At 34.9% G+C, this 22,266-nt stretch overlaps 1 protein-coding gene across 2 annotated transcripts in view; it reads right to left on the bottom strand.

The window, feature by feature from the left end:
* DNAJC1 (DnaJ heat shock protein family (Hsp40) member C1) overlaps positions 1-22,266 on the bottom strand; it is a 222,955-nt gene that overhangs the window by 119,117 nt on the left and 81,572 nt on the right. For both annotated transcript variants that reach the window (XM_021696797.1, XM_044915533.1), the window contains exon 7: positions 10,232-10,322. In XM_021696797.1, the coding sequence (XP_021552472.1) occupies positions 10,232-10,322 (91 nt within the window). The remainder of the gene's footprint in view (positions 1-10,231; positions 10,323-22,266) is intronic.

Genomic DNA, 22,266 nt, shown 5'->3' with positions numbered 1-22,266 from the left:
ATCTTTAGCAAAATATCAGCAAATAAAATTTAGCAATATATAAAAAGAATTATACACTATGGCTACATGGTACTTACTGCAGGGATGCAAGTTTAGTTCAATATTCAAAATTTAATCAATATAATCCACCAAATTAACAAGCAAAGAAATATCACATGATCATATTAATTGATACAAAGAAATTAACAAAATTCAACACCTAGTCATGATAAAAAACTCAGAAAACTAGGAATAGAGTGAGATTTCCTCAACTTCATATACAGCATCTAACAAAAAAACCCTGTAGTTTACATACTTAACGGTAAAATACTAAAGGCTTTCCACCCAAGGTTGGAAACAAAGGAAAGATGTCCTCTCTCACCACTCTTGTTAATATAGTTCTGGAAGTTATAGCTAGCAAAATAAGCAATGAAAAGGTAATAAAATGCATATAGATTGAAAAGGAAGAAATAAAACTATCCCTATTGCCATATGACCTGATTGTCCACATAGAAAATTCAAGAAATCTGCATAAAAACTCTTGTAATTAACAAGCAAATCTAGCAAGGTTGCAAGATACATACCTACATATAAAAATCAACTGCATTTCTTTATTTGCAGTGACCATGTAGAAATTGAAATTAAAAACCAATACCATGTATAATCACTCAAAATAAAAAGAGAAACACTTAGATATAAATCTAACAAGACATGTACAGGAATTGTATGCTAAAAACCATAAAACACTTTAGAAAGGATCAAAGAAGAACAGATGAAGAGATAGTGTTCATAGATTAAAGGACTCCAGATAGTAAATATTAATGCTCTCCAAATTGATATACAGCTTTAACATAATTCCTATCAAAATTTCAACAAGATTTTTGGTAGATATATACAAGATTATTCTAAAATTTATATAAAGGAACTAGAATAGCTAAAACATTTTGAAAATGGACAGGAAGGTGGGAAGAATCACTCTACCTGATTTTAAGACTTACTGTAGAGCCACAATAATCAAGACTGTCATACTGACAGAGGAAGAGAAATGTAGACGAATGGAACAGAATAAAGAACTTAGAAAGAACCCTATGCAAGTAAGGCCAACTGATTTTTGACAAAAGGTGCAAAAGTAATTCACGTTTTGAAGAATAGTTTGCTAGAAAAACTGGCTACACATTCTTAGGCAAAAAAATAAACTTTAACCTAAACCTCACACCTTATAGAAAATTAACTCAAAATGGATCATAGATTTAAATGTAAAACATAAAATCATAAAATTTTTAGAAGAAAATAAGGGGGGCGCCTGTGGTTCAGTCGTTAAGCATCTGCCTTCGGCTCAGGTCATGATCCCAGGGTCCTGGGATCGAGCCCCGCATCGGGCTCCCTGCTACGTGGGAAGGCTGCTTCTCCCTCTCCCACTCCCCCTGCTTGTGTTCCCTCTCTCGCTGTCTCTCTCTCTGTCAAATAAATAAATAAAATCTTTAAAAAAAAAAGAAAGAAAGAAAATAAGGGAGAAAATACTTAGAATAGGGCTTGGGGAAGAGTCTTTTTAAATAACATAAAAAGCATAATCTAAAAAACAGAAACAATAAATTGGACTTCATCATAATTAAAAGCTCTTGCTCTGTGAATGACTATTAAGAAGATGAAAAGCTACAGATTGGAAGAAAATATCTGTAAACCACATATGTGAAAAAGAAATCATATCTAGATTATATAAAGGACTCTCAAACTCAACAATAAAAAAAAAATCCAATTTGAAAATAGGCTAAAGGCATAAAGAAAAGAGTTTACTATAGAGGACAAGCAGATGGCAAATAAGCACATGAATGTTTCAACATCACTGGCCATTAAGGAAATGCAAATTAAGATCATGATGAGATATCTCTATAAATGTATTAGAACAGCTAAAATAAAAAACAGAATCCCAAGTGCTGGTAAAAGGTACAGAGAGACTAGAACTCTCATACGTTGCTAGTAGGAATGTAAAGTTATATAAGCACTCTGGAAAATTATCTGGCAGTTTCTTAAAACTCTAACCATAAACCTATCCTATGACCCAGCAATTGTACTTCTGGGCATTTGTCCCAGATAAATAAAAACTAAGCTCACAAAAAACTTACACCTGACTATTCACAGCAGCCTTATTTGTAACAGTCAAAAACTGTAAACAACCAAAATGTTCTACAATTGGTGAATGGTTAAACAAATTATGGTACAACCATACACAGAATAAATACAAATAAACTATTGATACATGGAACAACGGAGTGAAAAATGCCAATCTCAAAGGTCGAATATTGTATGATTCTCAAAATCATGTAGTCAAAATGACAAAGTTAGAGAGATGAAAAATAGATTAGTAGTTGCCAGATATTAGGGATAATGGGGGAACGGGAGGATATGGGTGCAATCATAAAGGGGTAGTTGTTGATTGGGATGGTGGTAACATAAATACACGCTTGTGATAAAATGGTAGAGAAATACATACACACTTTGTATCAATGGCAAGTTCCTGGTTTTCAGGAAGGCACATAGGACCCTCTCTATATTATTTTTAGAACTTTATTTCAAAGTAAAAAGTTAAATAAAAAAGTAATAATTCAACAAACAATTCTGGGAAAACTAGATATCCACATGCAAAATAATGAAGTTGGACTCTTACCCACTACGAAATGAAGTCCAAATGGATCAAAGACCTAAATGTAAGACCTTAAACTATAAAACTCTTTGAAGAAAATATAGGGCAAAAGCTATATGACACTGGATTTGGCAATGATTTCTATGATATGACAACAAAGGCATAGACAACAAAAGAGAAAACAGACAAATTAGACTCCATGAAAATTAAAAAATTCTGTGCATCAAAAGACAATGTCAACTGAGTAAAAAGGCAACCCACAAAATGGGAGAAAATATTTGCAAATCATATATCTGATAAGGGATAATATCCAGAATATATAGAGAACTCCTAAAACTTAACAACAAAAACAATCCAATTCAAAACTGAGTACAGGACTTGAATAGACATTTCTCTAAAGAAACACCCATCAGGATGGCTATAATAATAAAAAACAAAAAACAAAAAACGCAGAAAATCAGTGTTGGCAAAGATGTGAGGAAATTGGAACCATTGTGCACTGCTGGTGGGAATGTAAAATGGTACAGCTGTTACAGAAAACAGTATATTAGTTCCTCAAAAAATTAAAAATAGAATTGGGGTGCCTGGGTGGCTCAGTCAGTTAAGCATCTGACTCTTGATCTCAGCTCATGTCTATCTCAGGGTTGTGAGTTTGAGCCCCATGTTGGGCTCCACACTGGGTGTGGAGCCTACTTAAAAAAAATTAAAAATAGAATTACAGAACTGAACAGGGACTCAAACAGTTATTTGTATATCCATGTTCATAGCAGAATTATTCATAATAGCTAAAAAGTAAAAGCAACCCAAGTATCCATTGACAGATATTCAAATGGATAAGCAAAATGTGGTATACGCATACAATGGTATAATATTCAGTCTTAAAAGAGAAGGAAATTCTGACCATAACACAGACAAACCTTGAGGACATTATACTGAGTGAAATAAGCCAGTCACAAAAGACAAATATTGTATGATCAGCCTTATATGAGATACTTAGAGTAGTCAAAATCATAGAGACAGAAAGTAGAATGGTGGTTGCCAGGGGTTGGAGGGAAGTGAGAATGGGGAGTTACTGTTTAATGCGTATTAAGTTTCAGCTTTACAAGATGAAAAGAGCTATGGGAGATGAATGGGGTGATGGCTGTACAACATTATGAATATATTTAATACTACTGAACTATATACTTAAAAATGGTTAAGATGGGGCGCCTGGGTGGCTCAGTTGGTTAAGCGACTGCCTTCGGCTCAGGTCATGATCCTGGAGTCCCGGGATCGAGTCCCACGTCGGGCTCCCTGCTCAGCAGGGAGTCTGCCTCTCTCTCTGACCCTCCCCCCTCTCATGCTCTCTATCTCATTCTCTCTCTCAAATAAATAAATAAAATCTTTTAAAAAAATGGTTAAGATGGCAGATTTTGTTATATGTGTTTTACCACAATAAAAAATATTAGAAAAAAAATAAACAATATCGTGATTTTATTGTAGCAATCATGAAGAAAGGGAAAAAAATCTTAATATGAGGTGAATAGGTACTTATGACCTGGGATAAAATTTCCAGTGTCAGCACCACATATGGGACCATATTTCATTACATATGGAAATAAAGATGATATACTCTGTTAAATATATTTCCCGAGTACCTATCACATGCCTGGCATTGTTCTAGGCTCTGGGGTTACAGCCATAAACAAGACAAACAAAAACACCTGCCTGCATGAAGCTTATAAATGGACATATTATTTTATTAAAAGTATAATAGTAAATAAGTACATTTTTAGTTCCAAATTAAGTAAATTAATTTAATAAAATCTTAGTTCAAATTTAACTAGATTACTCTAAAGCCATAAATGTTTACATATTCAATTGGATAAAAAGTTTTTAAAATCACTTCAGTGGGAAACTAAGATTGCATTATACTTAAGCATACCTAGGCATTATGGTTTGAAATGCTGAAGGAATTGTAAATTTGTATTTGAGCTACATGATTTTAAAAATTCGTTGTTATTGAAGAAAGTACCTAGGAAATAAGACTATTCTTTAGGTATTCTCTGCCTACACATAAACTCTTGGGACTAGGGCTATTAGGATTCACTATATAATATGATTCATAAGTTAAGGCAGAGTTTCTGTTTGGTCATGTTTCCAAATGTACTGGAGCTAGTGACTGGTGTATGCTTTCTTGTAAGTTATCTCAGACAGTATTCTCCCATCCATGAGCACAATATATTGCCACAGGATAAATGATCTAACCTAAATTGGGGCTACCTCTGCCCTATCTCCCTTGTCCTTTTCACCACCAACCCCTGAATCAACTTAAAATCATCACTAGCATCTCCTTTCTTCATGAACCTGAGTTTTCTAAAAACCAGTCTTGCTTTACTCTGGGGAGAGTGAATGTTTTCCCATCCTACCACCCCAAAAAGGCATATTCTGTTCTCCACCTTCTCACTGTTCCCTTGGCACCTCTACTTAGGTCCATCACTGGGGTATGCAACAGGGACCAAGAAACAAGAAGAAGAATATAATTAATGTCTGGAACTATTATTTCTGCAGATAAAAAACAAGTACTTCACAGTAAAGTTTTGATTACTTGATTTTGTTTGTGTTTTAAATCATATAAGGTACAGAGAAAAAGATAAGGGAAATACTAAATTTTAATTCTTCTTCCCCCAATTTTGTCTATTCAAAATTTCACCTTTACAACCAATTTCTTTTTTAAAAAAATATTTTATTTATTTATTTGAGACAGAGAGAGAGAGCAAAAGAGAGAGAGAGCCTGCACAAGCGGGGGGGGGGGGGGGGGGGGAGGGGCAGAGAGAGAGGGAAAAGGAGACTCCCCGCTGAGCAGGGAGCTGGATGTTGGGCTCAATCTCAGGACCCCAAGATCATTACCTGAGCCAAAGGCAGACACTCAACTGACTGAGCCATGCAGGCACCCCTACAACCAATTTCTTTATAAAATAACTCATTTTTCCCATTCATGATATGGGCTGTTTCATTATAGTACTTAAAATTTACATATACTGACTTAAAATGAAACTCAAATAATTAAAGAATGTATAATATAATATATATATAACAATGAAAAAGTCATATTTATAAATATTCGACTTATTTAAGCCTAAAACATAAAATTGATTGTTTGTAATAAATAAGTGCCTCAAATTTTCCAAATAGATACCACATTTTTTGCATAGACTCCCAGGACAATGATATTCATTTTTAAGAAATCCCCCTTTTTGTATTTCCTCTTCTAATATACCATTTTAATAAGACTACCACACCTTACTCAGTGTATATTCCGGTATGGCCCTCCGAGGATACAGCACAATCTCAGCAGTGGAGCAGATAGACTTGAGGGCAGATTAACAATTAGGTCATGAAAAACAGGCAGCATAAAATAGCTACTGCTAATCTGCATGAGATGCATTTACTCAATTAAGCAGATGGAAATGTTATTATGAACTCAGTATTCCAATGATGGTCTTTAAAATTAAGAAGGATAGGGGCAAATGAAATACACACTGGGGGATTTGGGGTCTTTATATATTAATTCTAAAGTATACAATACAGAACACTGTAATGAAGTTAACAAAATTAATTAAAAGATTCTTTGCATGTAAACCATTAGAGACTACATTAAAAAATACATGACAGTTTCTGACATCATTAATAAAGCGACTGTTCTTTAACATTCTTAATGTTGATACCATCATCTTTCCCTAATATACCACTGATGCCAAAAACATGAGCATTAGCGGTCTTATTACTCATGGCTGGTATGAGTATTGTTTTTAATATGCTTTCTGGTATTTACTTTTTCCATTTTGAGTTTCAGTAACTGATAAATTAGTGACAAATTTTCAAACTTTTAAAAGATTACTATATATTTTTACTGGCAAACAGAGTTTTCAGATATTTATGTATTTGAAAATGTGTTTCTTTATATCATCTTTTTTATTAGACAATAACAAAATAAGAATTATTAATCTGTTTGAAAATTTCTATCAAACGCTTAGAACAAAAATCGAGTGATTTTGTGAAAATGGTCACAAACTTTATTTATTTACTTTAAAGATTTTATTTATTTGACAGAGAGAGACACAGCGAGAGAGGGAACACAAGCAGGGGGAGTGGGAGAGGGAGAAGCAGGCTTCCTGTGGAGCAGGGAGCCCGATGCGGGACTCGATCCCAGGACCCTGGGATCATGACCTGAGCCGAAGGCAACTTGCATTTCCAACTTCCGCTTTTTGAATGAGCCACCCAGGCGCCCCATGGTCACAAACTTTAAAAGGAATTTTTATATGTAGTGATCAATTATCTTACACTGTGATAAACAGTTTATGTCTAACCCCTATATTCTAAGTGGTAGTGTACATACCCATTATTATTACAGAATTCTAATATATATGCCAAAATTATAACAATTAGGTGGTTTTTTACAAAAGCTACATAAAAATGATAAGCTGTGTCTCTGAAAGCAATAAAATGTATTTTCACCTTGACTCTACCAGTAAATTCTGGGTAAAGTTTGGTATTTTTCTCTTTTCTTGTAAATGTGTTTTCCCCCCTCCTTCTGACTTGTCTTAAAAAGCTTAGAAAAATTTTATGTAACAATTACACTTAAAAACAATTACATAAGTAGTACACTTAAGAGTTTCATTTATTTATTGATTTACTCAATATAATTAAAACTATCTCAACAATTTCTATAAGATAAGCTTCTGTTTCAATCCTAGGTTTAATATAACAATAATAATCATTTTCCCACCCTTCCTCCTCAACACATACCTTAATATGTAATCCTCTATCATCCTAAACTCTTCCGTCTTAATAGAAATCTGCTTTAAACAATGACATAGTTGACTTGAATATTATTATTATTATTTATTTGAGAGAGAGAGAGAGTGAGTAGGGAGAGGGGCAGAGGGAGAGGGAGAGGGGAAGCCGACTCCCTGCTGAGTGCGGAACCCAACTCGGGGCTCGACGCCAGGACCCGACCTGAAACCAAGAGTTGGATGCTTAACTGACTGAGCCATCCAGGCACCCCTGAATATTATTTAGTATTTATAACTGTTGAAAGTTTTTGAATTAAATTATGTGCTTCTTCAAACAGTGTTGTATACAGGATAGGTGCTCATTAATATTTATGGCATTACATTAATTCATATATTCATCCCATATATCCATTTATTAGGTGCCAGGACACCATAGTCAATGCTGCTGACATAAAGATAAAAAAGAAATAGCCCCTGTTCTAAAGCTGCCCAGACACCCAAGGGATTGTAATAGGAAGAAAAATGGACCCTTAAAGATGTCCACATTCTATTTCCGGAATCTGGCAATATTTTACCTTATATGGCAAAAGGGACTTTGCAAATGTAATTAAGGTTGGGTACCCTGAGATGGGAGATTCTCCTGAATTATCCAAATTCGCCTAATCTAATCACATGGGTCCTTAAAAGCAGAGAACTTTTCCTAGTTATGGTCAGAGAAAGATGTGACTACAGAAGAAAAGTCAGACATCACACATCTGCCTTTGAAGATGGAGGAAGAGGAACATAATCCAAGGAATATGGGGGACCTCTAGAAGCTGGAAAAAGCCCTGCTTGGTAAACCTTGGTTTTAGCCCAATGAGATCCATGCTGGACTTCTGACTTACACAACTGTGAGATAATAAATTTGTGTTTAAGCCATTAAATTTGTGGCCATTTGTGAGAGCAGCAATAGAAATACTGGATTATCTAGCCCAACATGTTTTTTTGACAGATAGGAAACTAAAATCCTCAAAGTTACACATTTAGGTAGTGGCAATGTACTCTGAGTTTGGAGAGAACCTAATTTTCTTGTCTCTTCTCAAACCATTGTCTGGTGCCAGGGTAAAGGCAGAAAACGAAGGGAAATAGTTATCACCATTTTTCTATATATTAAGTGTATGAATTGGATGCATGGTATACTAATACCACAGCCAGTCTCTTCCAGTTTGCTTTGGCGAAATTACAGCTGACTCTTAAATAATGAGGTTTGAACTGTGTGGGCCCACTTATATGCAGATTGTTTTCAATATATACCATACAGTGCTGTAAAAGTATTTTCTGCACCTTATGATTTTCTTAACATTTTCTTTTCTCTAGCTTACTTTATTGTAAGAATACAACATATCATATATAAAACACAGAATATGTGTTAATCAAGTGAGTTCTCGGTAAGGCTCCTGATAAAGAGTAGGCTATTAGTAGTTCAGTTTTTGGGGAGTCAAAAGTTATACATGGATTTTCGACAGTGTGAGGGGTCAGTGCTCCTAACTCCTGCATTGTTCAAGGGTCAACTACATCTATATGGGCTGCAGGAACAGCTTTTACTGTACACCCTCCTCAAAAGCACTTGAGTGTTTTGTAACACTATGTGTGCTGTGCATGTGTGTGCATTTATAGGTGTGAGGTGACCAGTTATTAATTATCGTGTTGTCTCTTGTGCCCATATTGGTACCATGACACCATACACTTCTTTTTAAAATTTTTTTAAAAAGATTTATTTGAGAGAGAGAAGGAGAGAGAAGACGCAGGGGGAGGGGCAGAAGGAGAGGGAGAAGCAGACTTCCCGCTGAGCGGGGAGCCTGACTATGGGGCTCAATCCCAGGATTTCCAGGTCATGACCTGAGCTGAAGGCAGACGCTTAATCAACAGAGCCACCCAGGTGCCCCAACACCATGCACTTCTTTAGGAATCCAGGTAGGTGGAGGGAAATGAAGTCTAAATCCCAAATACTCACATTGGAATTTTTAAAAGAATAGAGATTTCACCTCCACAAATTCAGTCAACAAGTATTTACTGTGGACCTACTATGTGCAGGGTCTGTTTAAGGTATTTGGATAGACATAGCAGTGAACAAAATAGATCACGTCCCTACCCTCATAGAACTTATATTCTATTGGGAGAACCAGATGGTAAATTAACAAATAAATTAATGTTAAGTAGTGTTAAATGCTCTGAATAAAAATAAAGCAAAATAAAGGGAAGAGTGTATACATGTGGGTAAGATGTAGATAGGGCAAAATTAGACAAGAAGACGAGGGCTGGGGAAATGCCTTCTTTAACTGTATATTCAACTTTTCCTAAAATCAGCAAGAACTGCCTTTAGTGTTCAGTAGAAGACTTCTTTTCAACATACTGATAATTTAGTCAAGGGTTTTCATGTTATAACAATACACTGATTAATGAAACAAAGACTTTCAAAACAAAAATCCTTGATATTTTCAGGCTTCCCATTTACTACTGTTTTACAGCAAGTTGAGTGATCAACTGGACAGACTTGGCACTAAATATCAATGACAACTACAGCACTGGAGTATTTTAGGACTTTCTGGATTTTGGATGCCTCCTGGATTTGAGGAACTTTATGACCCCATGTTGATTTTCTCTCTCCTCTCATACTGAACTGTGGGGGGTTCAGTAATTACTAATATAGTAATACATTAAGGAAGTAACTCTATTTAGACGATGGTAAAGAAAGCACAGAACATTTAATTACTGCTGACTTTAAGGGAAAATCCAAATTTAAATAATCAGTTTTATATGATATTGTTAACAAAGCAAGACAATGTTTAAAACTCACTTTGAAGTGTTTCAAGTTCAGCTCTGGTCAATGCATCTTCCTTTTTCTGCAATCTTGTTTCTTTATATTTAGCATAAAACTCCCCAGCATCCTTAAAAAAAGAAGTTACAAATAAATTAGCATGAAAATCAGTTCGCTTTGACATTATTTTCCACATGATTTCATTTTAAAGCAGTATATTCATTTAATAAGAAGTCTTCCCTTCTGTTTATGTTTTTAAATTTTATGATGAACAGAGGAAACTAAATGTTTCTCTATGATTTTTCTCTCTTAGAGAGCTTATTTATTAAGGCTAGTAATTGCAGGAATATAAATTTAAGTAAAGTCTTTTCTCTTAGATAAGGAATAGAGGACTCCTCTTCCTGTTTTCCACCCCTGTTTATTTTCTCAATATTGTGCTATTGCATGGACAAAGAGCAGAAAAACACACTTGCTAAACTGAATTAAATTATTTGGTACAGTAAATTATATTACTGTGACTAACAAAGTACTAACACTATTTTCATATTAGTCCCTTAACTTCAAAAGATTTTCAAAATTATCATATGCAAATCTGATTATGAAACCTATATGATCATGTAGATACAAGTGAAGTTGTCATTCCTCCTTCCATCACACTTAGAGATTAGTTCCTATCATGGAGAGTTGGGGATTGAGGACAAATACTTAGGTGTCAAAATATAGTGGCTAAAGTCTCAAGGAGTGGCACACAGGTAAGACTCTAGCAGAGTAATGAAAAAAGACTAGGGCTTCAATAATCACAAACATGGACATAAACAAGTTGATGCCCTAGACATATGAAGATCCCAACAAGGAGAAAAACAGAATAGGTAATTTTCCACTACCTCTTGACTCAAACTTCATCCATTATATAGGAAGATACTTGTAGCTGCCAGGTCACATTGGGCTTTTTTTTTTTTTTTTTTAATGTCTTTGCCTATGCTTTGCCCTCTAACTAGAATATTTTGCTGCCCTGCCATTATTCTGATGAACTCCTATTCATCCTTGAAAACTCTATTCAAGCATCACCTCCTTTGCAAGTTTTTCTGACCTTCCCTGGCAGAGTAATTCTCTGCTGTATACTGCTTTTGTATTTAAGCACACTTCTAGGACTGCTTGTATCAGGCTATATTCTCTCCTAGAAAATGAGAAATTTGAGATAGGGGTACTTGTATGACCAGAGTACAGTATCTGGCATAAAACATGTACAAAATAAATATTCATTGAACTGAACTAGATCAAAATATATGAGAAATCTTGTAAAGAAAGAAATGAAAGGGCTTGATGATTGATGTGGAATAAGAAAAAGAGAGGTATCAAGGATAACTCTAGGGTAACACTCCCAGATTTTAAGATTCCTAGGGCAGATAAATCATGGACTCATTTGAGAGGGTTTTATTTTTTAAGGAAATAAAGGAACAAAATAAATTCTTGGCTCTACCTTGATTCAAATGGAAATGCATGAACACTTAAATTCTAGAATAGAATTTTCTCTTTTCATCTATGACTGTCTAGGAGTTACAGATATTCTTAGAGTCTATATTTCTTGGGGTTATATCAGAACTCTTCTACCCAACAATGAATTAGGTAAATAAGAGGTATTTCTAAAATCACTGGATCAATATAATAAAGATTTAGCTCTATTCTCCCATTCTCACTTCTATGTTCCTACCTCATTTCTACCAGAAGGATTCCATAAGCCCTACCAGAAGGATTTAGCTCTATTCTCCCATTTTCACTTCTATGTTCCTACCTCATTTCTACCAGAAGGATTCCATAAGCCCTGGGTGAGTGAAATAATGATATCATTTGAAGGGTACAGAAAGTCATGCATCCAACATACTTATCCTCCTAGCCCATATATACTTTTGGATTAAGGATATATGGCCCCTTAACATTCCCTGTACCCCTAAAAAACTCAACCTGGAATACTATTATTTTCCTTAAGCCATATGAGTCATTTATTCCTTGACATGAATGAATGAATGCGTTTATTAGCTTCTTTGCAGACAGTAGTTTTTAATAGTAGGGAAAAGAAAAGGTCAGGAAGGCACTGGTCCCTTGAAGGGAGTAGGAAAGGTGGCACCATGCAAGAAAAAAGGGCACAGATAAGTTATTCATGAGATACGAAAGAAGGTAGGTTGAAATCAACCATCATAGTACAGTACAGTGAGATAAAATACTGTGATTAAGAGGACAGATTTGGGAACCAGACTACCTGAATTAAGGTCTCAGCTCTGCCATCTTGTAGCCTATATAACATTCAGCAAATTACTTCACTTAGTTTTGGGTGAATTATCTCATTTAGGAATGGGGATAATCACAGGGCTATTGTAAAGACCGAAGTGTTGATAAATGGGAAACAGAGTAACATCTTACCCAGAGGCCTTCTATATGTTACCTATTTTGATTATAACTTCATCCTTTTACCAAAAACCATATTCTGCACCACAAAGAGTCAGTTTTTCTGCTTCATACTTCACCAAAACTCCTCCGGCAGAATCCTATATCTTCTTGCTTACATGATTTTCTTTACCTTTGGTACTGTCTCCATGCAAAAATCTTTTATTGGGTAATAGTAGCCTCTTCGTACTGGTCCTACCAAATCTGAGTATTTCTCTGCTAATGTGCTTTTTCCTGCTACAGCACAGAAGTCCACTAAAATCCCTCTTTGAAATTACCCATTTGATCCAAAAATCACACTCATCTGAGGATCACTATGCACCTAATCACCTTAACCTACTCCACCTAATTCCAAGAGTTTTAACACATTCCCTAGTTTCACTCACTGTTTTGTTCTAGGCCGAGAACCCTTTCTTCCCTCTGCTCCCTTTCTAAGCATTTATTTAAATGTTCCTCATCCTTTTTCTTTTCTTCATATCTTGTATTTTCAAACTGTAATTACAATATGCCTACTCCAGAAAGGCTTACTTCTTTAAGAAACCTATGATCTCTAATAGCTCTCCTGCATTCAACACTCTACATTGTTCCCACCCTCCTTGTGTGCAGTTTGGTGTACCATACTTTAAGGTGCACTGACAAACTGGAAGACTTTAAGAAGAAAGTGATCAAATGGTGAGGAAGCTTGAAACTATGTCTTAAAAGGGAATGGAGATAAGAAGATTAGAGATAACCTGATAACTATCAGAGATAATCTTAAGGGTCATTACAGGAGAGAATGGTGTAACACCATAAATGGTTCCAGAGACGGAAATTTTGATTTTGGATAAATATAAAGAAGAGTTTTCTAATAATTTAAATTACCTTAAAATGAAAGAGACTGACTTTAGAGATAATATTCAAGAAGAGACCAGTTGGCTATTATTTAAAGTATATTCTAAGGGAGAATCACGTATTCAAAAGGGGTTGAATAAGAGGAGTTGTTTTCCAGTATGGAGGTTCCTCAAAAAGTTAAAATTAGAGCTACCCTATGACCCAGCAATTGCACTACTGGGTATTTACCCCAAAGATACAAATGGAGTGATTTGAAGGGGCACCTGCACCCCAATGTTTATAGCACCAATATCCACAATAGCCAAACTATGGAAAAAGCTCAGATGTCCACTGACAGATGAATGGATAAAGAAGATGTGGTACACACACACACACACACACACACACACACACAGGAATATTGCGCAGCCATCAAAAAATGAAATCTTGCCATTTGCAACAATGTGGATGGAACTAGAGGGTATTATGCTAACTGAAATAAGTCAGTCAGAGAAAGACAATTATCATGTGATCTCACTGATATGTGGAATATAAGAAACAAGGCAGAGGATGATAGGGGAGGAGAAGAAAAAATGAAACAACATGAAACCAGAGAGGGAGACAAACCATAAGAGACTCTTAATCTTAGGAAACAAACTGAGGGGTGCCTGGGTGGCTCAGTTGGTTAAGTGACTGCCTTCGGCTCAGGTCATGATCCTGGAGTCCCGGGATCGAGTCCCGCATCGGGCTCCCTGTTCAGCAGGGAGTCTGCTTCTCCCTCTGACCCTCCCCCCTCTCATGCTCTCTCTATCTCATTCTCTCTCTCAAATAAATAATTAAAATCTTAAAAAAAAAAAAAAGGAAACAAACTGAGGGTTGCTGGAGGGGAGGGGGGTGAGGGGATGGGGTAACTGGGTGATGGACACTGGGGAGAGTATGTGTTGTAAAGAGCACTGGGTATTATATTAGACTAATGAATCACAGACCTGTACCCCTGAAACAAATAATACATTATATGTTAATTAATTGAATTTAAATTAAAAAATAAATAAGTAAATAAAAAAATAAAAGGGGAAAAAAGAGAAAAAAAAAAAAAGCAGTTGTTTTCAAACTCCCCCCCTCCCCCCATTCTTCATGAGTGGCTAATTCACGTCAATATAATTGTCAAGTAGAGAAAATAAAGTCTCATTTTGAGTCCAGAATAAGCCCCATTTTATCTACACACAGAAAATTAGAGTATCTTATAGATATAAACATCTTATCGATCTTTGTGGACGCTGCTTGAAACATAATAGAAGCTTAATAAATATTCCGTGAATGAATGAATGCTTACTTTAATCAATCAGGGCTTTGAACCGCTGAGGTTTAGCTCTGTAATATTGTATTAAAACTATGGGATTTACATGGTTCCAAACAGAAAGAGTTCCAATCCTCGAGGAGCTTATATTATAATCATTATGGATGGAACATGAGCAAAAGTTTTTACTTTAGAAGCAATTCTCCTAGTACTTAACAAAATTTTTCAAAGGGCTCAAAGCTTGTCTACATAGATATCAAGCAGGGAACTGATTTTACATTATAGAACTACAGCCAACTTTAAGAATTTGCATGTTACAAGTATCCTTTGTATGTAATTGTAGAGCATGGCTCCTGCACAGGAAGACATTAAGCAGTTATATTTATTTATACTTATTTACTGAACCACTATTATATATGTTGTACCTTGTTAGGATAAATGGAGATTATATGATAAGACAAGCAGCTGCCCTTAAGGCATATGTAAAAATAACTGAATAACCCAAAATTTGGAATATAACCTATGTGAGAACAGAGATTTTTGTGTTTTATTTATTTTTTATTTTTTTGTATTTCCAGGGCCCAGAGGAGCACCTGGCACATAATAATAAATAGGCACTCAATATTTGTTGAATGAATTACTGGAAGAGAGAATGAAGCTCACCCAACATTCTCTCTCCCCACATTTCCTTGTCCTCTTGAGATTAGGTGAGATCATGGCACTAATTCTGAATGGGCCTTGGATGGAAATATCATGTGTCATTTCAAACCAAAGCATCAAAAAGCTCGTACAATCCTCCAGCTCTCTACTCATCCATTGTGAGGAAGGAGGCCACATGTTCCAGGTGGGTATGGTTGGAAGATGGTAAAGACGTCATTGTTCTGAGTCCCTGAATGGCTAGTTAGAGCAGAATGCCCTCTTTCCTATCAACCAGTGATAGACAAGTGGCATAAACTAGAAAAAAATTTTAAGCCACTGGATTTTCAGGATGATCTGTACCTTGCCATAGTCTATCAGTCTATCCTTACTATAATACAAAAAATAAGTGCTATGAAGTTAATACAGAGAATATACAATGGGAGTTTTCAACTGGCCTGATCAGGAAAGGGTTCCTAATGATGAAGACCATTTATGTAAGCCTTGAAGATGTAATATTTCCAAGAGCAGTGAGTTATGAGATGGAGGATATCCATATCAAAAGCTTTTCTTTTAACATTATTGACATAGTTCATTTGAGTGATAAAATAACATGCTGAGCTAGTACTATTTGCCGTGTTTCAGTTTACTTTTACTTCTCCATATAAAGTTCAAAATATTAAACAATTGAAGGAAAACCTAGGAAAGAAGGGGGTTGATCTAGAGTGCTACAAGCAGTGAACTGCTATCACCTATTCTATGGGACTAAGGAACGTGGAAGTGCTCTGAGGACAGGTAACTACAAAAGAGATGAAGGATGTTCCATTTCTTTTTTTGACTGTTGGCCAGCACAAATCTCTTTCATTTGAAGCTTACATATAACCTTCAACATAGGAAAATATCAGAGGTACATTTCGGACAATCTGCTCACACAGTCATTTACTCTGTATCAAGTTTTGTTCTCCCCCTGGCTTAAAGTACAATCTCAGAATTACAAATAATGTGCAATAAAATTACAATGAAGAACACAGGAAAAATTTTAAATTGTAGACTTTGAATAAGAGTCCAAATTTTTGTACAAACACTGAGTTCACAAAAAGGTAATAAAATAAAAATAAAACAAAAACCCAGGAGCTATGCCTTCCTCTCCTGAGTCAGTGGTATTCAAGGAGATATAAGCCTAAGAGCTACTTTTTCCACTTGGGCTAAGAAACAGAAGAGACTACAGAAGTCATCTATTCAGCTCCAACTCAACGCAAGAATCCTTCTATAACTTTTATAATAATTACAATCAGCCTAAATACTCTGGTAGGGACTTTAAGATCAGATAGCTTACTCATTCAGTATAAAGTAGTTATCTAGCTAGTTATCCCACTATTGGGAAAATTTATTCTTTCTCAGCTTCTATATGTCTCATATTTTAATATTTATTTTCATTTGCTTTAAGTTTCATTTCTACCATTTAGTAGTTGTGTCACTTTGAGCAAACTGCCTCACCAATCTGAGTCCTAAGTTTTTATCTATAAAATATGGAATCATTGAGAATATATATCTCTAACATCCTACCTAACATTTTTTTTTTAAAGATTTTATTTATTTATTTGAGAGAGAGAATGAGACAGAGAGAGAGAGCACGAGATGGGGGAGGGTCAGAGGGAGAAGCAGGCTCCCCGCCGAGCAGGGAGCCCGATGCGGGACTCGATCCCGGGACTCCAGGATCATGACCTGAGCCGAAGGCAGTCGCTTAACCAACTGAGCCACCCAGGCGCCCCAACATTTTGTTTTTTTAAATTTTTTCTACATCTAGCAATAACCTACAAAACTCTACTTTATGTTCTGTCTTTGGACCTCCTACTACTTGTATTTTACGCCCCCCTTTCAGAGGGCAGAAGGAATGGAATCTTTGTCTTCTGTTGGGAGGTGTTTCCAATTTTCCTTTCTCTCTCTATCCTTCTGTAGCAGTAGAGTTTCAGCCTTGCAAAACTTCAGACGCACTTTTCCATCCCTCTTCATTTGTTTGCATACTCCCTACATAAAGTATGTTTGTCTGCAAAGTTTTTTAAAAAGTTCTTAGAGGACTAAAAGTAAACTTTTTCATCCCTTGGAGAATCTGTGTTTAACTCTGAGTAGGAGAACAGGCAACTCAGCTTGCTACAATTGCCTCAAAGCCTTTTAGAAGCTTTTTTCCGTTGCTAATTAGCTGTGAATGTTTTGTTTATTTGGTTTCTGACAGAGCCCCAGCAAGCAGAAGCAAAGGGGCTAGAAAGGAAGGGCCCTGACTGTACAGAGGGTGACCTCCAGGCTTGTCTACAGTTGTAGTTTCCATGGGAGAAGCTTCTTGGGAGGGAGGATGCCTCCATTTACAGATAGTTCTATAAAGTATAATATTTCCAATACTCTCTTAGGCAACTTTCATTTTATTTTTTAAGGCAAAAGCCACAGTACTATAGATAAGATTCCTCTATTTTCTCAGACAGTGTTCCTAGGAAACCTACAAATCCTGATAGGGGTGGAGCTATGCGTGCTGGAAATTTCCTACAATAATTTTTAATTTAACTGTGTTCACATAAGATCAGCTTGGTAGTGAGAAAAGATGGGGCTGGGACTTAACAATGGCAAAAATTTACAACTTTAGGCAATGCACACATAAAGGAATTCTATATTTTACAAATCATGTAACTGAGAAATGTAACATAGCAGTTAAAGAGAAACTTGAATGTTGAATTCCCACAGAATCAAACTATTAAGCAAATAAATTCTGAATACCTAAGACCTGTTTCATCTTAGAAAGTGTAGAGAACTATGAACAGACCATGATTTAGACTGGTAATCGCTTAGGATATTTGGCACTTACTGATCTTATATCTGAGAAATTGGTGGTATTACCAATCTAAATTATTATGGGCCCACATATATGAGACTCCAACACAGATAGGCACTGACAAAAATATACTTAAGTTATAACGGTTAAACAGAAAATATGCACATAGTATATTTCAATAATTGTTTGCTACTTTCATGGTTATATGTTTCAGGACATATATGATAAATCAAAAAATATCCAAGAGGATATTTTGGATATCCTCCAAAGAGGCTAGAAAAATTTCTTGGGATTATAGGCTGAAATTAGCCAACACGGAAGACTGGTTTAGTCAGATTCCAAGAGAATGTGTATTCCCTTTGAAACTACCATGAGAACAGAAACACACTGGTAAGATACAAGTGTCACTAGGGCTAAACTTTTAATGTTAAAATTAAATTCTAGGCTCAAAGTATACAATGCCTCTCTTGATATAGTCCAAGTTCCTTGCTATATTCTAATTCATATTCCATGTCTTCTGTTGATCATTCCACTTGCTTTCTGCACTAAACACATTTTCTCAAGTTTTCCCAACTTCTTTGCATATAGTCATGCATTTAACTTTTCTCTAATGTTCTCTCATCGCTCTATGCACACACTAACCTTCCTTCTACTCATCAATTTACAAACACTCATTTTTTTACTTTGGTTTCTCATCTGACTTTTTACTTTTCTGCACATGTGGGTACATGAATGATATGAAGTATACATTTTGCTAAATACATACACCTTTCCTTGGATATTTTCCAATCTGGGAAATGTTTGATATCTATTTAACATTATCAAATATTTTATATGTATCAAGTATAATAGTTTTTAGTTTTTTGGTCTCATTCTTCTAGTCTATCAATTCTTATAATTTTCCCATTATCTTTTTCGGAACAAAGGAAAGGAAAAAAAAACCCAGACCTGGAGATAATAAGGATGTTCTTGAAAAGCAAAGGAAGCTATCAAAGATATACCTTTATCTCTACCCAGTCTGATCATAGAACAACTTTGGGTCTTTTCTGCCCATTATGTACTGTAACTTTTCCACTCCTAACATTATGTATGTGTCTTTGACAGATGTGTGTGATGGAAATACTCTGCTGTCTAATCAATAAACTTTATTCTGTCTAAATGTCCTTTATAGATTCCCCACATCAGATTTATCTATTAGAGTATAAATTCCTGAATGGTTATATACAGAGTTTGGAGAGCTGGGATGTAGGCTTAGATGACAGTAATGGGCTATATGTGATACCTTTTTTTTAAATAAAAAGCAGTTGTATAATGTTTTTCTTAGGGCTCTTTCAGCCTTAACGCAGAATGATTGTATGGGAATTACTGTATCTATGAAATTATTTTTGTATACTACCTAGTACACAAAGTGGGCACTTCACTGTCAATGGTCTATTCATCTTTCAAGACGCAATTCAAGTGGCTCCTCTTTGTAGTTTTCCTTGGTCATTCTAAATAGAGACAATCTTACTCATCTGATCATCTACAGAAGTCTTTTGTTTATATTACATATGTGAAGATTATATACCATATTGTATTTTAATTATTTTAATTCATGTATTATAATCTCTACCTGACTATAAGGTCCCAAAAGGCGTATCATCTCAATGGCCCGTTAATAGTGCCTTGTTCTGATATATGTTTAATAAATTTTTACTGAACTGGCTAACCTGTTTCTCTAAATATATAACTTAGAAGAAGCTTTACACATCAAATACTGATGTATCTATTGTCATTTGTAATTTTTTGTCGGAGGGATAGAAAATAATTTAAGTAAATTAATCAGGTAATAAGAAGTTTTCTTAGGGATCTTAGATGCCCAGTAATAAACAGTGAACTTAGGAGCATAAGCTGAACCAGAACTGCCACTTTTCCAACTCCCATTGGATAACCATTTATGTATATAAAGTACAATAAAGGAATGGGTATCTAGAGGAAGAATAGGAGGAAAGAAGTTGGAGATGAAGAGCTGTTGATATGACAAGGAAAAATTTAAGTACAGATCTGGCTAGTGTAAAGGCCATTTGCTGGAAGTCTCTGAGTCTCCCACTTTCAGTTTGGACCCTCCTTCTTATCCGATAGCTCCATACTTAAACAGAATCCTTGAAGACCAGTTTTAATGAATTTCACAAAAGTCAAAGGATTCACACACAGAGGTAAAATTCTCTTAACTGATACCTGCTTATCTAACTTCTGAATGCTTAATAGGAGCTGGATGTATTAGCTCTTAAACTTGTCTGTGTCAGTGATACTTGTAATTATATGATTCAATTTAAGTATTATATTAAAAAAGGTGAAAAGTAAGTAGAAAAAGAGAGTTGTTTCTAAGAAAACCAAGTAGATTCTTTGGGAAGCTCAATAAAAGAGTTGCTAAAAATGCTGTTAACTAGATAGAAGTCCGTCAGTTATGAAAGATGGGAAATCATAAAACTCTGTAAGGATTATACAATTATACTGCTTTGTAAGAGTCTAGTTTAACTCTTCTTTAAAGAAATCAACTAGAAGTTTGTCCCTAAAGAAACCAAGATTATAGATGCAGTATATGCAAGGAAAAATAAAACAATGGCCCTATATCACAAGAGTGGTGAATAAAGGTAAAGTACATGCTTAAAATGTTTAAGGTCATATGTATCATTTTTTATACTTAGAGCTCTAGTAGGGCTCGTTTTGGCCACTGTACCAATTACCAACCCAGACTGCTTTAGGTAAGGAGGGCTTCTTCTCAATTTCATAAATATCTTATTTAAGACCTCATAGAAGTATCACATCAAAACTTTAGTATTGTGGATAAGGAATATGTACTCACATTACACAATTTGATGGCTGATAAATTAATACAAAGGTTACAGTAGACTGAAGGAAAAAAAGGAGACAAAAATCTAATCCTAAAAGCAACTACTCAGTATTGCTTTGCTCAAGCTTTCTATGTTTATCAATCTGCAATACTTTCACTTTCACAGTTTGTATCAGAATCTACTATATTATTTTGTTAGTGAACATGAAAAAAAAACAAATCTTACTTCCTCGAAGCAGAATTAAAATACCAAGTATTTGCTTAAAAAAAAAAAGGAGAATTGTCTTATTTTTCTTCTTGGAATGAATTTATCAGAAAGAAACAAATTACAGCAAAATTTTTAAGTTAGATTTACAAAGGTTTTAAAAATCTAATGCCTAGCATCTCAAAACTGAAAGCAACAGGTATCACCAAGTAAGTAAAAACTTTAAAATTCAAACCAATCCAACAGTTTAAGAAAGCAGAGTTTCTAAAGAGACTAAAATTTTTTTGTAAAATTCCTAATTTCTGTAACTTTAAAAAAATGTATGGTGAGACAACACAATGTTAGCTCTAGATACCACAGGGAGATAATTTAAAATAATAACTTATAAATCTAAGCCATCTTAATATATTAGTTCTATTTTTGCAAATCACTCTGCATGCTAACCAGGAAATATGTTAATTTTACCAAATAAATGTTGTTTCAAATGGCTTAGTTTAAAATTACAAAGAAGTGTTTCAACTGACATTTTATGTGATATTCTATTTACTCTGCCTCATGACTATAAATTCATCTACACTCTGGTTTGCCTATTGCAGATTCTAAAGCAAAAAAACCCAAAACCCAAAACCCACTCTTAAAAAAACATGAAAATACATGTCCTAAAATATTTTTTGGCCACATTTTCTCATATACACACTGGTATGGTAAATATACTTTACCTCTCTCTTATTAAGACACATACATAGCATACAAGGATTGTGGGTTTTTATTTAAATAAATAATATGCAAAACAACTTATAAACAAAAGCTTTTAAATTACCAAAATACTGTAATTTTCTCTATTAGATATAAACAAAATATATGAATCTGTAAGCAATAACTATTAAGATGAACTATTTTGAAGGAAGACTGGTAAATAATTTCACAAAGGCTAGAAAGAAACACACTAGTGATTTTTATTTCATTTTCCCTCCTAACATAAAATTTTTATTATACGAGGAAGAAAGAGAATAAAATGCAGAAGTTGGAG

Source organism: Neomonachus schauinslandi, chromosome 5, assembly GCF_002201575.2.
Source record: "Neomonachus schauinslandi chromosome 5, ASM220157v2, whole genome shotgun sequence".
NCBI lineage: Eukaryota > Metazoa > Chordata > Mammalia > Carnivora > Phocidae > Neomonachus > Neomonachus schauinslandi.
The sequence above is the reverse complement of the archived record's forward strand: the minus strand, read 5'-3'. Positions and strand labels throughout refer to the sequence as shown.